The sequence below is a fragment of the Apium graveolens genome, chromosome 9, assembly GCF_009905375.1.
Source record: "Apium graveolens cultivar Ventura chromosome 9, ASM990537v1, whole genome shotgun sequence".
NCBI lineage: Eukaryota > Viridiplantae > Streptophyta > Magnoliopsida > Apiales > Apiaceae > Apium > Apium graveolens.
In genome coordinates, this window is record NC_133655.1 from 275,220,059 (window position 1) to 275,241,990 (window position 21,932).

The 21,932-nt window shown below is 30.4% G+C and overlaps 1 protein-coding gene across 1 annotated transcript; it reads left to right on the plus strand.

Annotated features, from left to right (window-relative positions):
- Positions 1-372: 372 nt before the first annotated feature.
- On the plus strand, positions 373-2,513 carry LOC141686391 (uncharacterized). The gene is made up of 4 exons (XM_074491430.1): positions 373-978; positions 1,223-1,586; positions 1,744-1,868; positions 1,995-2,513. Exons 1-4 carry the CDS (start codon positions 373-375, stop codon positions 2,511-2,513), a joined length of 1,614 nt encoding a protein of 537 aa, XP_074347531.1.
- The last annotated feature ends 19,419 nt before the right edge of the window (positions 2,514-21,932 follow it).

Here is a 21,932-nt window from a genome sequence, read left to right on the forward strand (position 1 = left end):
ACACCTCAAATTGCAAAGGACATGACGTGGCATGACACCGAGCGATAAATGGATGGTAAAATGAGGCATCCGGCTGATTCAATAACATGGAAGGATGTCGACCAAAAATGGCCTGATTTTGCATCAGAGACTAGGAACTTTCGATTAGCTTTATCTTCCGATGGTTTCAATCCTTTTCATGGAAACCGTACTGATTACTCAAGCTGGCTTGTTTTGTTATCAATTTATAACCTTCCTCCATGGCTTTGTATGAAGAGAAGGTACATTATGCTCTGCTTGTTAATATCTGGACCGACTGAGCCTGGAAATGATATCGACATCTTCCTTCAACCACTAATAGAAGATCTGCAAGAGTTGTGGCGTGGGAAATAAATGTACGACGCTTATAAGAATGAGTCTTTCATGCTTAGGGGCATTTTATTATGGACAATAAGTGATTATCATGCCTTAGGGAACTTGTCAGGAAATGTTATTAAAGGGTATAATGCGTGTCTTATTTGTATTGATGAAACAAAAGCTACTAGGTTGGTTAATTACCGTAAGACGGTGATTATGAGGCATCGAAGATGGTTGCCCCATAATCATCCTTATAGAAGGCAGAAATTAGCTTTTGATAACACTGTGGAGAAGGGGGTCGCCCTTGTTCCATTAACCGGAGAAGAGGTTTTTCAAAGAGTACAACATTTAAGGGCCCATGTATTTGGAAAGAAACAACGGCAACCACGATGGAAGAAAGGTGAACCTCGACCTGTTTGGAAAAAGGTTCCAATATTCTTACAACTTGAGTATTGGGAATTTTTTCCAGTTAGGCATGTTCTCGATGTGATACACATCGAGAAAAATATATGTGAAGCCCTGCTTGGAACTTTATTAAATATTCCGGGGAAGACAAAAGATAGGGAATTTGTCCGTCTTGATATGGCTGAAATGGGAATAAGAACGGAGCTGAGACCAAAGACTCTTGGAAAGAAAGAAAAGGTACCGTTGGCATCATGGAACTTAACGCATGCAGAAAAAAAAACAGTTTGCTCATCATTTCTTAAAATGAAGTTGGCAGATGGATTTTGTTCAAATATTAAAAATCTTGTAAACATGGAAAATCTTTGGAATGAAATCTCATGATTGTCACACGATATTGCATCATTTGCTTCCAATCTCAATTCGATCAGTATTACAAAAATAAGTCAGGTGCACAATTATTAGGTTTTGCCTTTTCTTCAAGGCAATTTACAGTAAAGTGATCGATGTAGACAAGTTGGAAAAAATACAGAGTGAGTTAGTGGAAACATTGTGCCAGCTTGAAAAGCACTTTCCCCCTTCGTTCTTTGATGTGATGATCCATCTCTCAGTTCATCTCGTGAGAGAGGTTAAACTTTGTGGGCCAATATTCCTTCGTTGGATTTATCCCTTCAAGAGATATCTAAAAGCGTTTAAAGGATATGTACGGAACCCGGCTCATCCCGAAGGGTGTATTGCTGAGGCATACGTTGCCGAAGAGGCGGTGGAGTGTTTGGTGAATTTTGAAAAATCTACCGTAGGAGTGTCTCAAAATGCAAAGTATGAGCAGAATGCAAGACCTCTATCTGGTGCGACATTGATAAAGCCGAGCGATAAGGACTTACATCTAGCACATTTGTGTTTTCTCCAAAATACAACTAACATTAGACCATATTTTGAGTAAGTTAGTGATATTTAAGTGTGTGTTATTTCATTATTTTCTGCACTTTGATTAATATACTAAAGACAGTGATTTTTCTCGTAGCGAGCATATGGCATCTTTGATGACAAGATACCAACAACATGAAAATGATGAAGTCTGGCTTAAAAACAAGCAAAATGCAGAATTTCATAAATGGTTCAAGAAAAAGGTATAATTGTTATTTGAATAAAAACATCATAAATATGCCTAGTTTATATTTTTCTGGTAAATGTATTTGTTATTTGTTTATTTAAGCAAACATCATAATTGTTATTTATCAATTTGTTTTAAATAGATTCAATCAGAATTGTTGGATGACCATAACAACATACCTGAGGAGATAAGGTGGATTGTTGAAGGGCCTAACAAGAATGTCCCTACATTTAGCGGATATAGAATCAACGGTGTTACGTTTAGCACCAAGGAGCGTGATGACACTCGACAAGTTCAGTGTAGTGGTGTCTGTGTCGTTGCAGATACAATGCTTGTACAGGGTAAGGAGAAGAATATTGAACATACTTCACCGACCTACTATGGAGTTATAACAAGTATATGGGAGTTGGACTATAACAAATTTAGAGTCCCAATATTTCGTTGTAGTTGGGTAGATATGAACCAGGGGGTTAAGGTAGATGACTTGGGATATACAATTGTTAATTTGAACAAATTAGGTTTTGTAAATGATCCGTTCGTGCTAGGGAAACATGTTAAGAAGGTTTGTTACATTGATGATCCTCTTGAAAAACATTGGTATGTCGTGTTGAAATTACCGGAAAAGAACTGTTATGAACAATGTGATGATGAAAATGATTGATCAGTAGAAATAGAACTTGAGAATGAGCTGCACTTGCCAATGTTTCCCAATGTTGACGAACTTGATGAGGAAAAAGCTAGTTATATGCGGGACGAAGATGAATGGATTCAACTCCCATGATGGTAAAAATTACCTTCTTTTAAGTTAAATTGTCTAGAAAATTACCCCATCATGAGTTACCTCTCTGCCTTCTATAATTTATTTATTCGTAAATCTTTTTTTATTTCTCGAATTATTATTTGCCAAAATTTGATAATTTTAAGTAATCAGTGTTAATTACGATTACTGTTTTAATATATATGAAGTTAGCAGTTTTTTTTAAATTTTTATAAATGATTTATCATACTGGAATTTGTCATTTTCTAATTTATCGCTCCCTTTTTCTTGATTGTTTGGACTGTCTGGCATTTATATGTTGGATTCAGTGTCATCTAATTATTGGACAGTAGTATTGATGGGCCATAAATCCTGTTAATCTTAAATTTGTAACCATGTTCAGTTTATTTATTTTTCTTTCAGTGACCAATGTGATTATTGATCCGAATTTCATTGTTTCCCGTTTTTGCCCATTTTCGTGGAAAAGCCTGTTTGATTGCATTATTGGTTTTATGGACATGCCTAATTAAAACAGTTGGTCGCTTGTCAAGGTTTTGGTTGGAATTCTGATCGAATAAGGTGTTCAATATATGATACCGTACTTCTTCTCTGCCAACAACTTGTTACTGGGGGTGGAGGGTTACAGCACCTTCTTCCACTGTCTTCAGCTGGAGGAATTTGGTCCAAGTCAGCTGGTGACAATTAAAAAACGGGAACTTACTACCAATGAAAAGACCCTGGTCTAGCTGCAGAAAAAGTCAAGAACACGGGTATTAGAAAGACACAGTGAGGAAGAAAATACTCAGTAATCATCTAACATCAACTCATCAAGTTTCTTCAAGAAATGCTCTTGATATTTTACTTATTTATGAACTTTTATCAATTTGCTTACCTGGAATAAATTTCTTTCACCGACAATTGCTCCATTGACAAACTTTCTGTTGCCTCTTGTTATATTAGCCTGTAAGAATGCCATTCGGTCAATGCCAGTGCCACTGAGGGTTGTCGGAGGTCCATCAGCACTTACGCCTCCACTTGGCAACAACATTTGCCCAGCTGGACATATATTACTGCTTTTATCTAGTGTTGTTATCTCTTCCATCATAATTCCATAAGTGAACTTGCTTTGACGAGTTAAATTCTGCAATAAGTAATTATTTGTTGGGTGTGATAAGTAAGCTTACATAACATCTTCATAAGTAATTTGGTTTGTGAATTATCCAATTGAAATTAGTTGTTGACTTGAGGAAATATTCTGATTTGCCAACTTGATTGAGGGTTTTTCGCTAGTCTATATTGGTTGGATGATATTTTGTTAGGTAGTCATTGGTTGGCTACTTTTGGATTAATTTTCTGGGGATTTAATATATATACAACTCATTTTTTTCATTTTAACATTACTCAGAGACAACAGTTTATAGATAATCTATTAAACCATCTTCTACCTAGAGTTTAGACAACATGCATGAAGAACCAAACCATTGTGTGTTTAAGTTTCTAACAAGTTTTTTACATCTCAAACCGTTGTCTATTAGTTGAGAGATGAAAAAAGTAAAGTGCTGAGTTGTTAAAATTTTGCAGGAGATTAAATTAAAATAGGAGGGAGAATGAAAAATAAATAATTCAAAACAACCTCTAAAAGTATCTTTTAAAGTGTGGTGTTTAGACAACGCGTTATAAATCCGTCGTGTAAATCTTATAAATATAATGCTTTAAAACACCATTATTTGTGGCCTTTCCTTTTAACAATGATATAAACGCACAGTTGTTTGATTTTTAATGAGACAAGGGTAAGAATAAGCACTTGTCCAAATTACACAACATAAGCAGCAAAACCATCATCTTAATCTGATAAATGGTTGTTATTTAATAACAGTTCTAGCGTGTTGTCTTAGTATTCTAAGACAACATTTTAGTTTGCACACTGTTGTCTGATTCCATGGGAGGGCATAACAAAGACAACAGGTTTTGAACTGATAGATAACTATTGTCTGTCCTTAAGCTGACACAGCTGTTTTTTTTTCAAAATCATTTCACCGTTGTTGTATTTTTTAGGACAACGGTATTTTTTTTAACCGTTGTCTTTCAACCGTTGTCTGCTTGCATTTTTCTTGTAGTGTCAATATATATCATCTTCAATGTATGCAATTTGCATTAAACAATCAATATTGACTAGTTAGTGAGATTTCACATATCAATATTATAAATATTGCTTAAACGGTAAGTATGGGGCAAAAAACTAAGTCAAAATAGATACTAATGAAAAATTTAATATATAAAAAATATTGAGTTAATATATATGAAAGAATGTTACCTCGACAATCATATGATCTTAATTCTTTTTGAGCAAAGTCTTCATAGTTTACAATAAGATTTTTGTATCAACCTAAATAAAAAACTTGATGGTCAAAACTTAGTAAACCCTAAAATTATAGATGACTTTAAAAGTATCCAAAATCATATGTTGTTTTTGATAGAAATGTCATGTATTAAGTTCAAAAACATTAGACATTAAAATCACATTAATAACGACTAAAAGTAACAATTTCTAGGCAAACTATAAACATAAAATATCGACCACATTCATAAGAAAAAATAATTGTATTCTTACCTACTAGCCGGTATATATTGGTGTTTATTAGGTCAAACCCAATAACGACTATGGACTAATAATGACCAATTCGGCCGCTCCTGATACCGACAAACTATATCGATTGGCAGACGGTCCTAACAAATTTAAAATGACCGAAATGCGGTCAAAATACCCTATCGGAGTTCGCGTGCTAAATTGAGGTGCAAGTACATCTTCCCAACGTGATACTGACATGTCACGTCGTGGGCCAAGCCATGTAAGATGGGCGCTGACATGTGGCATGCACACGTGACACTAGTCCGGGTCAGTTAACGTAAAATTTGACCAAAAAGTAAATAGCGGCCAGGAATAATAAGGCCATTATGCTTCCATTATTATTCGTTAATACCGATCTATCTTTGTCTTATAATGACCGATTTGATGGTTGGTAAAAACTCTATTTCTTATAGCATGGATTAGAGTATTGTCGAACCACATCGAACTAAATTAGCTTTCAAAAACTTACTACAACCCAAATTACTACATACCAGCTTTAGGGTGCAAGCCATCCTACTTTAAACCTGAAATTATCGAAACAACCATTAATCATAATACATATATATAAAATGAAACATATTTGAACACAAAATAATTAAATTAATCAATTATGGTCCGATCGGACATCGATCTATATGGATCTTAATTACAAGTTATTACATATATTGTCATCACATCAAAATAAAAATTGAATTACAAAACAAATTTAGGGATCCGAATCATCATATACATATTAATAAACACAATATGTCACATATATCATAATCATATTAAGATAAAAATTGAATTATATAACAAATTTGGGGTACAAATAATCATGCACACATATAACTAAACACACAAAGACACACACTCTCAATTGAATTTGTGGATGCTAGATCAACTAACCTTACTATTAAATCTTAATAAAATAATGTTTAAAAAAAGAAAAAGATATATGCAACTCTTGAAGTGATTATTATTCATCTCATAAGATACTTTATTGTAATAACTTATATATTGAATGATTATAAATTGAGAATCTTCTAGAGTTGTGTCTATAAAGCTTATAATAAAGTTTGATCTATATTTTTTTGGGTTTGGTCATACCTTGTCATACATCAGATCTTTTTAAACATATCTCGCTCCATCCAGTAATTATTTCTTTGAGCTTAATAATCCAGACCTACATCTATACGATTTCTTTTGTCATGGTAATCGAAGGCTTCTTTTATTGGTTTCTCTTTTAAACTCAACATATTCAGCTATTGATTGTGTATTTTACTTCGTAACAATTTCATTTTTATCGTGTAAGCATCCAAAATGACAAAAGGTAAACCTATCACTCGCTTACTATCTTGAAGACCTTATAAATTATTTGATTAAATTTTTTTGTTACTTGTTATATATTGTCACTAATCACTCTGGTCCTAAATAGCTATTTCATTACATTAAGTGAAGGTAAACTTAGGTTCATCTTACTTGCATTGAGAGAGTTGGTAAATTTTTACTATAACTAGACTCGTTAAAAACACTATTACTAATTTGTCCCATTTAAATACTATTTGGAAGCATACCAAAAAATTTGAAATATAAGAAGCTCACATGAACCTTTAATTAACATAAATAGATATATTTTAATTAGAATGGCTTTTTTAAGTAAGTTATAAAAAAAGGCTGGCAAACCTGCTCAATTAGAATGACTTCCTTTAAATAATATATAATACAAGTATTCTTTAAAGAAAACTAGATTTGACTATTGAAATTAATAAATAGAAAAAGTATATTGTTATAAGATTTGACCAGTTGTTATGGCATACCATGATTTCCTTATGTCATTATTCTATCTTGGGAGGCTTTCTTTCGTTGGCTTTGTTGTGGTTCTTAGTTTTTTGTGAAGGGTTGATATGTTTGGTATGGTCCATACATGTCACAAATACATAATAAGAAATAATATTTGAACCACAAATTAATTTAATTCAGTTTTAAATTTAAATCTATATCAACCCTCTAATGACTCTTTATCTATATAAATGTTTGGATAAAAATTAATAAGTCAACTTTTAACTTAAAAATTACAAACCAACTTAGGTGACTTGTTCATCTATGTGGATGTTCGGGTGCTCTTCATTTCACCTATATGGGCATTACGCACATTATCAAAGTTCTCAGATAGTTTGGCAAAAAAAGCTGAACATGCTTATTAGCATGTTTTGATTCATAAGCCGAAAGTCGGGGTTGCCCAACATCTAATATTTCATAATCAAACTTCATGAATGTGATTATATCTATATATTTTTTTATGTAGGTGAAATGCTTATTGCTTCAAAAAGCAAGGTGCATAAAGATAGATTGAAATCTCACATTAGTGTAGAGTTCCTGATGAAAGTAATAGGTGCCAAGAATTGTTTTTCGTATGGAGATTAGAAGAGAGATATTAAAACAGAGAGTGCTCTTAAGTCATCAGAAATGTTACATTGAACAAATTATTGAATGGTTTGGGATGTAAAGTGTTAAACTAGTGGTGAATCCATTGGCTCCATACAGTAGGCTCTCAAATAAACAATCTCTCAGTACGACCCTTGAAAAAAAAATATGGACCGTACTTTTATAATAATGCAGTTGGCAGTTTGATGTATGCAATTGTACGTACATGCCGGATATTTCAGATGCAGGTAGTATCTTCAATGTCATCCATAAGTGCATAGCATTCTCCCTCACTGTCATATCCTAATGATTCCATCTAGTTCTTGCTAGAAGTGATGAGTGCCTTGCCATTTCCGTTTATGCACTCGGTATAAAAGTGACCCATCTCATTGTAGTTATAATATCTCACCTTTGACTTGTCTTCCTTCTTCTCGAAGTTCCTTTTCTCACGTTTACAAAATTTCTTGTTAAAATAATCTTTTTTGTGATTTCCCGAATCTCGTTCTTTTAAAACCTTTAACAAGCATAGCTGCTATCTATATGACATCCTGATCAGTAACATCAATGTCAGAATTGTCATCAGTTTTCATTATCATTATTTGATGAGTTATCAGTATCTGGCTCACCAACAGTGCCCTTTTTCCAAGAACTCTCAGTCATTCTTGATTTTGAATTATTAGCCTTTGTCCTCAATGCAACTAACTTCATCTTGTTGCCTTTTATGTTCTTTCTTTGTTGAATTTCTATGTCATGAGTTTTTAGCATTCCATACATTTCATTCAGAATAATATCATTAAGATTATAATAATTATTAATGATAGTTGTGTGTGCACCACATACTTCAGGAAGTTATCTGAGAAATTTAGTATTGGAATCATCCTTGTCATATTTTTTCCAACAAGTGACAGATTATTCAGCAATGTTAGGAATTTGGCATATGTCTCAGTGAGGCCGCCATAAGGATTTTCCTCAAAGTGTTCAGACTCTTGAACAAGAATAGCTATTATGTTTTTTCTTGATTGCATCGATTGCTTGGCACTGAGTTTCTAAGGAATCCCATATCTGCTTTGCAGTTTTGTTGGCTATCACTCTGTTTGTCATAAAATTGTCAAAACTTTTATGAAGAATATTCTCAACATTTTGATCTATAGGAACTGCAACTTTCTCTTCATCGGACCATTCTGATATTGGCTTGACTATATAGTCACTAATAGAAATATGGCATAAGACATTGGTTTTTAGCCCATGTTAAAAAATATTGAACTGATATCTTCGCGTGTGATGTTAAATATCATTAGTATTTAACATCGATTTTCAGCCGATATTTATTGCATATTTTTACATCGGTTACCTTTAATTAACCGTTGTTGAATGTCCCGTATAACATCGGTTAGCTTAAAAAAGAAGAAGTGAAATAATGTTAAATACATCGATTTTATTAAACTGACCATGTCTAATACTGTTGTTTAACATTGTCTAATATAGTAATCGATGTTATAGACTTTTATCGACATCAGTTCTTTTATAGTTACCATTGTTACATATTCATATAGACATCGGTTCCCTTAAAATATATGATCTATAAACATCAGTTCACAATAACAAAGTGATGTTAAATTCACTCATTTAATTAATATTTAAAAATTTGTATATACAACCCAAATATAAAACTATGTAAAAAAATCCAACCAATAAATTAAATCATGACCGAAAAATCTATGCTAAATAAGCTATTACTTAAATTTCAATCATTTAATATAACAACATCCAAACTTGTAAACAATCTGTATATAGTTTCAACAAACAATCTATTTTCCTACTTGGGTCATCTCCCTCACTGCTACAATCTCTAGAACGTCTTTGAGGGGCTTTTAGAGAAGAAGAATTGAGCTGATTTCTGGTGAGATATGTTTCGATTTGTCTATATTGACTTGCAACATAAGTTAGAACTTTAGCTTTTGGTGCATCTATAACCATCTGCCGAGCAAAACACCTTTGTTTTCCCAATCCGAAGTTAAAAACATAGTTGAGAAATCTCATTATTATTATACAAAAAAAGTCATATTGATAGTGAAATACAAGAGTGAAAGGAAAATGTTTCAAATCATATTCTATGACAAAGCAGAAGAGATATAAAATAAAAATTAGCATAATAACCTGTGCTAGGCACAAATCATTTTCTAGAATTTTTTTATACATCATGCAATTATACTGTTCTTAGTTGTTTTCTTATTTGTAAATGTTTTACAATATCTAATGTATATCAAATACAAGTTGCTTGTTTATGAACGTGTATTATTTTCATACAAGTCATTACCAAATTACACAACGTTTTCAATATAGCTCATTATGCATAATATATATACTCTTATTTAATGAATCAATATAAACAGAGTAGTCAGTGTATGTTTAAAATAAAATGATTAAATTTAATCTATAGAAAGTCGTTAGCATGTTTACAAAGAAAAAAGCTAGATATTAACATATATTTTAAAATAGTTGACCAAAAATTTTAAATTTTATTTAAATAAACTATATGTACTGGTCTAATTATTATTAAGTCCAATACTAACTTACAATTACCTTACTCAATTTAAAAAGATAAAAAATTGAGAACTGAAGTTAGAATGACTTGCAATTATAATATACAATAACCTAAAATTTACACTACTAAAAATATAAAAGTTGATTTTATGATGAATATTAGTTTTTGAAATTTAACGTATGTATGTATGGAAAAATGTTAATTTTTTATTTATACTATTGTTAACAAAGTAAGTGTTATGTGTGTGTAAACATGTAAATTATTGTATAATATATTTTCTAATAATTAGGATGCTTTCAATTATTTATATGCTAAATATCTGATTAATGCTACACAATATAAAAACGGAATGGACCATCTGATAAAAACAAAGACACCTCGAATGAAAGTTCAGAACTTTGGTGGCACAAACCCAACTGTACTTCTCTGCATCAGTCGACCAGGGTAAAACATTTTTAGTCATTTGGCATCTTAAACTATATTGTTGCAATAAATATGTGAAACAGTCTCGGTCATAAGTAATAAGAAAAGAAGAGATTTAGTTTTTTGAATGAAAAAATGAAGAGGTACTTAACTTCATTATTTATATAAATTTGTCAAAAGCCTTTTTCTAGAAGGTGCAGTGGAAGGAAATTTCTGAGATAGGATCCTCAAAATATAGAATATTTATGTAACTTATTTCACGTTTGTCATATATTAATGATAATTAATGGAAATAGGAGGTAAAAACTAGTGCGTTGATAATGTACCCTTCCCCTGTAATGTTTGACCTTCACTTGTCTAGAATTGAGTACCAAATATTGACTACATCATGAAAGACTTCTGGTCGAGATATAAAAATACATGTACAAACATCATCTTACATAATTGAGTCACAAAAATGTATACTCACCAGGTCAAAAGTGGTAATAATTTCCAGAGTTGTGAAAAGAGAAGAAAATTAGAAGGAAGTTATACTTCAAAATTTAGATTTATAAAATAAGGCCTAGATAGATTAGGCCTAGAATTAAATTATTATCATCCATGTATAGTCACTACAACAAATCTGGCCATTTACGACGGTTTTTTTGAACTGAAATCGTCGTAATTGAGTCATTTACGACGGAAAAAAATCGTCGTTTTTGGTCGAGTAGTAAGTTCATTTTTTCGTCACAAGATAAAATATTAAATCTACTTACGACGGAATATATCGTCGTAAGATACCAAAATACGACGAAAAATAACGTCATAAGTTATGTACTTACGACGAAAAAAACGTCGGATATTACTTTACGGAACCCACTTTTAATAAAATAAAACATAATTTTACGACAAAAAATGCGTCGTAATTTATAAATTTACGATTGAAAAAATGTCGTATTTTAGGAATTAGGGCCTATTTACGACGAAATATGTGATGAACAACTGTCGTAAGTTTGAATTTCCCGATTTTAAAAAAAAAATATCTAGCCGCATTACGGGCACTTTCCGGAACCCCAATTCAATTATTTGATAGATTTCTTCAACATCTAATTTTATAAATAAATAGATTTCTTCAACATCTAATTTTATAAATAGATAGATTTCTTCAAAAGATGGACTAACCACTGAAGACTATGTTTAATTAATTAGTTTCCATTATTTCCTTCAACAGTAGGTAAAAATAAACTATTATAAATGACATGAAAAGTAACAAGCCATATTATATAGATACGGCCACAATATTAAAAACAAAAGATAACCAATTAACCAATATAAGAATGGATATGCATATTGAATATATACCACAAAGTGTACTGAAATATTCTTTTTATCTTCAGTCAGTGACTGTAATAAAATAATCGCTTCATCTAGCATCTGTACATCACCATAATGCAACTTTGTTAATAGACTTTGTGTGTTTCCTTTTGATTACACCTGAAAGAAAATTTTGGTTCATTGTTATCTCCGTAAATAAAACTATCAAAAAAGTTTAAGCCTTCAAACTAATAAACATGAAAAAACAGACTTTCACCTGAGACTCAGCCAAGCAAAGAAGGCCCAAAACAAGTAAAATATAATAAACATAGCAGCTGACAATGAATATACACAATATGTATTCTAGTTGCATCTATTGTGCATGGATGGATTTGAGACGTTAGAAGACAATAAGCATATTCATATTAGACAAAAGCAAGCAAATTCCAAAGTGCCGCTATATTCTAAAAGATGTAATGGGATACTAGTACTAATATCTATAATAGCAACCAAAATTAATACTCAGAAGCCATTTGATCGTATTGTATGTTTGCTAGTTCAAAAAAACAGTTGAATCGGATGCTAGACTTTAAATAGGGATAGGTAAGCCTTTCTTAGCCATGATATCCAGAACACCGTTCAGTGCCTGATAAAGACCGACAATCTGCCAAAACAAATGTTCCAATGAGAACCAGAAATTAAAACAAGATAATTTAAAAAGTAGTTGCATGGTGGACGTAGCATTGACTATACCCTCTGTTCTTGTTAATCACCAAGAGGCTAAGGCTGCCATTGTAAAAGCTAGCACCATTCTCAATTTAATTTATAGATAATTGCACGTAACTATTGTGGTTTAACAGGCTTGAAGCTTTGATTGGAATAAAAATCTGACAAGGGAATAACATTATGCTGCACATATAATACTCAAATAAACTTTAACTAGGCTCTTGAGCCTTAAAATTCACACCATTAAACATACAAAAATGGAAATTTAGTCTGAATGTTATATGGGCAAAGTATTTATATGGTAATAGTGCATAACTGTCCAAAAAACAAACTGTATACATATATAATCCAAATGATTTTGTTTTTTTTGTGGGCACTTGTCGCCGCACATTAATAATATAACAAACAGAAATTTCTAAATTTAATATCTAACTCTAGCTCATATGGATTTCCAATGAAAAAATAACAGAAGCATATGAGCATGTGTGACGTTCACGGGAAAAAGAATAGCTTAGGAAGGCTCAACTCGAAATCATTGAACCCATCATCCTGACCTTTGTAGGGAGTAAAACTGAAAAGCTACTATGATATACAATTTACATTTTATACTAGAACTAACCTAATGCATGTCTCGAACACTGAGATTTGCATCAGCAGTCTACTGAAACATCCTCATTTTTTGGCAAGGGAAAGAATTGTCAAAGCTATCGTTGGCCTGGACCTCTAAGAGCTGATCTTGATGAGGGTCTTTTAATTTCTTGCACCATTGTATACTGGGTATCTTGAAAGATGACAAAATGCGATTAGCTACTGCATATGTATATATATACTAGTGATATAACCAAAATTTGATATCAAAATAATTTTATTTAGTTTGTCATTTTAACAGTCAAGAATTAGTTTGACTTGTACAATTAACTAGTGTTTAACCCTCAATTGATGTTACGATTATTTTAAAAAAAACAATCACCGATTCGTGTCAATAGATATATATATTAGTGATATAACCAAAATTTTATATCAAAATAATTTTACTCGGTTTATCATTTTAACAGTCAAGCATGAGTTTGACTAGTACAATTAAATAGTGTTTAATCCTCAATTGGTGTTTCAAATATTTTAAAAATATTTGTTAACCATCCAATTATATGGATGTAAATAGATATATCTATTAGTGATATAACAAAAATTTCATATTAAAATGATTTTATTTGGTTTGTCATTTTAACAGTCAAGCATGAGTTTGACTTGTACAACTAACTACTGTTTAATCCTCAGTTCGTGTTTGGATTAACTTAAAACTACCGATCCAACCATATAAATTTCAATAGATATATATTTAGTCATATAACCAAAATTTTATATCAAAATAATTTTATTCGATTTACTATTTTAACAATCAAGCATGAGTTTAACTAGTACAGTTAACTAATATTTAATCCTGAATTGGTGTTTTGATTATTTTAAAAATATTTTTCAATGATTCAACCATATGGATGTCAACAGATATATATATTAGTGATATGACCATAATTTCATATCAAAATAATTTTAGTAGGTTTGAAATTTTAACAGTCAAGCATCAGTTTGACTAGAACAACTAACTAGTGTTTAATCCTGAATTCGTGTTTTGATTATTTTAAAAATATATCTCAACGATCCAACCGTATGGACTTGAATAGATATATATATATATTAGTGATACAACCAAAATTTAAAATCAAAATAATTTAATTTGGTTTGCCATTTTAACAGTCAAGTATCAGTTTAACTAGTACATCCAACTAGTGTTTAATCCTGAATTGATATTTTAATTATTTTAAAAATATTTTTCAACGATCCAACCGTACGGATGTCAATAGATATATATATTAGTGATATAACCAAATTTTGATATTAAAATAATTTTATTTGATTTGTTAATTTAACAGTCAAGCATCAGTTTGACTAGTACAACTAACTAGTGGTTAATCCTGAATTGGTGTTTCAATTATTTTAAAAATATTTTTCAACGATCCAACCGTATGGATGTCACTAGATATATATATCAGTGATATATTCAAAATTTCATATCAAAATAAATTTATTTGGTTTGCCATTTTTGAACACACGCATCAGGTTGACTAGTACAACTAACTAATGTTTAATCCTGAATTGGTGTTTCCATTATTTTAAAAATATTTTTCAACGATCCAACCATATGGATGTAAATAGATATATATTAGTGATATAACCAAAATTTAATGTCAAAATATTTTTATCTGGTTTGCCATTTTAATAGTCAAACATCAGTTTGACTAGTACTGTTAAATAGTGTTTACTCCTGAGTTGAAGTTTCGATTATTTTAAAAATATTTTTGAATGATCAAACCATATGGATGTCAATAGATATATATAATAGTGACATAATAAAAATTTCATATCAAAATAATTTTATTTGGTTGGCCTTTTTAACAATCAAGCATCAGTTTGACAAGTACAGCTAATTGATGTTTAATCCTAAATTAGTGTTCCGATTATTTTAAAAATATTTTTCAATGATCCAACCGTATGGATGTAAATAGATATATAAATTAGTGATATAACCAAAATTTCATATCAAAATAATTTTATTTGGTTTTACATTTTAACAGTCAAAGATTAGTTTGACTACTACATATAAGTAGTGTTTAGTCCTGAATTGATGTTTCGATTATTTAAAAATATTTTTGAATGATCCAACCGTACGGATGTCAAAACATATATATATTAGTGATATAACCAAATTTTCATATCAAAATAATTTTATTTGGTTTGTCATTTTAACAATCAATAATCAGTTTGACTAGTATAGCTAACTAGTGTTTAATTCTAAATTGGTGTTTCAATTATTTTAAAAATATTTTTGAAAGATACAACTATATGGATTTCAATTGATATATATTAGTGATATTACAAAAATTAAAAGTCAAAATAATTTTATCAGATTTGCCAATTTACCAATGAAGCAGCAGTTGGACTAATACTGTTAATTAGTTTTTATTCCTAAATTGGTGTTACGATTATTTTAAAAATATTTTTGAACGATCCAACCATATGGATTATTATATATATATATATATATTAGCGATATGATCAATGTTTCATATTAAATTATTTTATCAAAATATTTAATTTTTTACTGAAATTCTTGAAATGTCACCCACACAAATAAATGTTGATATTAATATGGTTAGATCATGAAATAGTATTTCTTAAAAATTGAAATTATAAAAAAACATGTGCTAATTAAGACTGAACCCGTCATAAATTATTATCTACAAAAAATGTGAGAAAAGTTAAACTTACCGCCAAAATTTTGGGGAAAAAGGTAAATTTCCCACTTTAATAACTTACGACGAATTTTAATTTCCATTGTAAATTGGATGTTCAATATTTTTTCCGCCAAAAATTTGGGAAAAAAATGAAATTTCCCTCTTTGATAACTTACGACGAATTTTAATTTCCGTCGTAAATTTGACGATCCGATTTTTCCATCGCACATATTTTGTTGTAAATTTTGATTAAATATTTTTTTTTTCAATTTCAAGTTAAAATTTTAATAAAAATAATTAACTTACGATGAAATGTTTAAATCGTCGCAACTTCAAATAATTTTCATTTTTGTTTAATCGCGCCGTGGGTAATTTTATTAATACAATACTAAACTTACGACGGTTTTGTGTTTCGTCATAAATAATTACGACGTTTTACTTTTTTCCGTCATAAGTTGGGCGCGCATTTTTTTCCGTCGTAAGTGGCCATCGTAATTGGCCTATTTTGTTGTAGTGAGTAATATATATAAACACATGTAGGTAATGATGCACGCTAACTTAAGTTGAATCATAAGGACATTAAGAGGTTGTAAAATAGACATTTGCTTCTTTGCTGAAACTAATTTCTTACAATCATCATAAAATTAATTAAACTGGGGGATGAGACTTATGGCATTTGTATTTATTGTTACTATACAAAACCTGAGCTTGAAGAAACTTATGCAACGCTTGTTTAAGAGAAGCAGAAATCATAACATGAAGGCTAATATCCATAATCTCATCTACCTTATTTGATTCCTTCCCGCACGACAAACATTTGACCTCGCTCTATAAAGCCCAGCCGAAAATATCCTGAACTACAGAATTCCCATTCAAACCTGTACTACCAGAATTCAAATTTTCTTCCAAACCCTGCTATGTACATTATAATTCAATTAAAAATCAAAAACTTACCACAAACACATCCATAAAACACAAATATAAATCAAACACAATTGACAAAAACCAGAGCAAGTGTTCGCATATACACAACATATTACACAAACCCAGATGAAGAGTTCGATTGAAATCAATTATAATCATCAAAATTAGCAGAAATAATACTCCCTTTGTTAATCTTGTTAGCAGAAATTTATTAGCAGAAATAATCATCGAAAAAATATTTTATTAGCAGAAATTTATTAGCAGAAATAATCATCGAAAAAATATTTTAAAAATTAATCTTGTTAACCGGGAATCTCATTTTATACAGTAATACTTTTACAATGGTCATTACAAGAAAATTGATGTTTACCTACTAATAAATTTCCTACCAATACATATTAGTTGGAAAATATGAGTTTTATCCACCAATAATATATTGGTAAAATTTTTTGGTAGTTAAATCCAATATACGTGATAGTACATACGGTGCCTCGTATTTTGTTTTACGTGTCAATTTTCCATTCAATATTCATCTTTATATTAAATAAACTACTCGAAATATTGGATCGCCGGTTTTTCTCCACCACTTCTTAAAAGATGAAAGGTTCTGCTGGCATTACTAAATATTAACTTTTCCTCCGATTTGAAGAAAGACATATGATATTGTTCCTTTATAATATCACAATTATTCATAAAAAATGTATAAGGTACATGTTTATTTCAATATGGGTTGCTTTACATTATTTTCCTCATAACATTTTTCAAAGATGTTCATATTTATATTATGTAATTTATTTCTAATTTGATATCATTTTAATTTATGGTCTCTAATGTAGATATAGATATGTAAGGTTATATATGATAAAAACGACATTTTCATAAAAAGAAGACATCTGTATTTGTGATATTAATACTTGTGTTATACTATTTATAACTGTTCTTGTTAGAATCTCAATTATTTAAAATAATATTTTATAATTTGAGATAAAATAGAAGTATTTTATTGAAAAGATGTCAAATATAAATTCAAATTGATAGGTAATTAAATTAGATACGAACAGTTTGAGACTTTCAGGCGTGAGACTCAACAGACGTAATAGAAAATGCTATATCTAGTTAGTAGGATAAGGTGCCGAGTGGGGTAAATAATGCCGTCATTACCGGATATTTTATTGAAAATTAATATAGGTGGCTTACAAATCGTCATAATAAAGCACATGCCCGGTTTTCGTTTGGAAGATTAACTTTTTGTTACAAGTTAGAGTTAAAGGTTTAACCAAAATAAAATCTTTAATATTAATATTTGGTAGTTATTTTTTTTTGAAATAATTTTTTGTCTCAAAAAGCTAAATTTGAAAAAACTGTTAGGAGGAGTTTTTTCAAGAGTATAATGTAAAAAACTATTTGAAACCGCTACATATCAAACAATTTTATTTGAAATAGCTAATTTCAGTCAGCTAATCAAAAGAGCTTATTCAATCACCTAATCAAAATATTAATTTTAAATCGCTAAAGCTAACAACTAATTCTCAAATTCTCAAATAGAGCCATATAAAAGTATGCTAATAATTTTAGTATTTACTTTGGTGCCGCGCTCAAGGTCGAAAGAAACTAAACATTTTTTTGAATTATATATTAATTTATTTAAATTTTTAAAACAAATAATAATATTAATATATATGATTAAGTTATTCTATCGGTGCTTAGACTTTATTTGGAATTATTGTTAAAAATTATTGTGCTATTATAAAAATTAGTATTGTTTAATAATATTTTTATATATGTATATATGTTATCCCTTTCCGTTAATTGATTAGGCACACACAATGAGCTGAATTCCTAAACTGTCGTAAGGGGTACAAGATCTATATTTTGATATTAAAGATGTTAAAAGTAATCTTTTGGTGAGGTTTAATGGTGAAATAAGCAACTTTTTTCCGCTTAAATTTAAAAATGATATTTTTTAAAACATGGTGAAGATACTTTCGCTAACAACAATTTTTAGGTCAAAAGCAATTTTTTTTTAAAAAAAAATTTTGAATTTTACCACACAATTTTAACTACTTTTGAGAAAAACCTAGTGTTGTGCTGCACAAACAATATCAAACACACACTTAATCTCTTTGTTATACTCTCTGCGTACCTAAATACAAATTCATATTAATAGCATAAGTTAGGGTTGTAATTTGGGTTGAGCGAGATCGAGTTTTAATTCGGACATAAATCAAGTCGGACGTAATCGAGTCAAGTCGAGTTGACTCGTTTAACTAATTGTGCCAAAATTGTGCCAAAATCAGTACCCCAAACTCGGCTCTTTTACTTTTGCGAGTAGAGTCAAACTGTATTTTTTTAACGAGTCGGACGAGTTTACTCATTTAATTTTATATTTAAACAAGTCTAAATCTTTACTGGAACACAAAATGAGTCGAGCTAGTTCATTGATTAAATGAGTTAAAATCTCTACCCGAATTTAAACTAATTCGAGCACGATAAGCTACGAATTTAAACGAATTCAAGTCGGACGAGCTCGCGAGCCACCCGATCCCATTTACTACTCTAGCAAAATCAAATTTTAAATCTAAACTTGACGATCAAGATCAAATATAGTCTGATGGTTAAATTTAAGATAAAATATAATCTTTAAATAAATAAAATTATTATGAATTATATACTATAATTCTACAAAATGGTTTTATTATGTAATTAATACTTAATAGTATCACAGTCGACAAATGAAATATTTTAGTTCTCCCATTTTGCCGCTCAACTTTTTTATTTATCTAGATAACTACCTAGCTCTAGCTATGTATATCCTTCTATAGTGAAGATAATTAATTTGCATATAGGACCTCCCGAGTCTTCCTTGAAAAACCACAACTTATGCGGTCACGTTCTACCCCACCCACTTCACTCCAAATTTAAGAGCAGGCACAAATACCTTTATGTAGTCTCCCATAAATTTGCAAAGGTGTTGTTTTGGTTACCATTAAGTTATGTCATTTTACTCATTGAAATAGATCTCATCTCTTTAAAAAGTAACTCTTTTTCTATCTTTTATAGGTAACATTTCTCAATTACATATCGAGCCGGACTCTCCAGAACTTGAAAATTTGATCCTCATCAATTAGCCATGCCCTTTGAGAGTAATGTAAGTTTTTGTATGCATTAAAAAGTTCTAATTCTTTTTTCATTCTTTTCATGTTTGTTTTAAAAAAAAAATTAACGGATTGTGTCATTCAATTGACCTTTTTTTGCCATCTTGTTGACGATTATTTTAATCTATAAAGCTAATCTAAATTGTCTTTTTATCCTTGATCAGTACAGAACTGAGTATTATAAATCACATTGGCATTGGGCCAGATTTTCCGGTCAACAAATTCAATCAATAAATACAATATTGCTTCTAGCTTTTAGGAAATTGGTCGATATTCTGTATATTTTTGAGAATGAAGTCAGTTTGTTAAAAATACAGGGCCAATGGGGAGTCTGGGAGCATATATTATCAAGAAAATTGATGAAGTTTTTAGGAAAGGCAGCAATATGCGTGGAGTCTAATGATTTTCATCCGGAAGTTTTGGACATACTACGCATGATACTAGTTGTGATGCATATTTAGAAAGTTCAACAAGATCTTCAACTCATGAATGTCAAGAACAAAATTGTTGTAATATTATAATTACTACATAGATATTTTAAGATCTTGTATATTAAAGTGATTATGATCACTCTACAGGTTTATGATCGTTTACATTTTTTTAATTTGAATGAAATTTATTTTTTGCCATCAAGAAATTTTGATGCCATTTACTATTGTATCTTAAGAATTATTTTTTTTTGTTAATTTACCACTATAAACGTCACCATCAAAAAGAACCACCTAAATATCAAATAGATGGACAAATTTTAAGCCTCAACTTGGACCAATAAATATTGTTCTTGAGATGCCACGTGGACTAATAATAGATTGCCAAATGGCCTCTTACAAAGTGCCACATGGACCACTTATAAAGTGCCATGCGCATGAGCAGATGACTCATCGCTGATTAGGAAATAACATGGGACCCATATTAATTTTACCTACCAATACAAACTTATGTCAGTAAACACTCTTTCTTTACAAACTTTTAGCTACCAATCACTACCAATATTATATTGGCAAACAAATCATTTTACCTACAAATACATAAGTTTTACCTACATTTATAATTGGTAGTTAAAAGTCAAATTTCTTGTAGTGGGTTTCCTTGAAACACCATTGTGTAAAGATAAATTAAGACAACGCTTTTTTTATTATAAAACCGTTGTGTAAGAATATCAGCTTTTTTCAATCTAACGGCTAATATCTAATCTCATTTCAATCAAGGGTTTTCATTCCGACACTTCAGCAATTCGAGTAAAATATTTACAACCTATCATGGGGTGCCACCTCATCAGGCGGTGCCTATTGAAATTATAAAATAACTATTTCAGACAACTATTTTATTCCGTTATATGAAGGTTTCTAAGACAACCCTTCTAAAAACTGTTGTGTGAATTACACAACATAATATCTAAAAGCTTGTATAAGACCAACTAAGACGACACTTTTGTTTTAACATAAAACCGTTGTATAAGATTATCAGCTATTTTTCGATCTAACGGCCGATATCAAATCCCATTTCAATGAAGGGCTGTCATTCTGGCACATCAGCAATCCTTGTGAATGATTTACCACATATCACGTGTCACCACCTCAATATGTGGTACCCATTGAAATTCCTCTGACAACTGTTTTCATTCCGTTGTTTGATTGTTTAGGGGACAACCTTTTTGAAAAACCGTTGCCTGAATTACACAATGTAATGTCAAAATTGTTGTCTTATATCCTTATAAGTTAACATAGTAACAACGGTTTAAAATCGTTGTGTTAAAGATCTACAACAATACTATATTTAAAAAACCATTGTATGACTCGATGAGAGGATACAACTTGTACAACAGTTTAAAAAAGATGGATATCCGTTGTTTGTTGTGAATTTCACACAACTGTTTTTTCTGCAAACTCAATTCACCGTTGTATGATTTTTTATGATGACGGTTTTTTT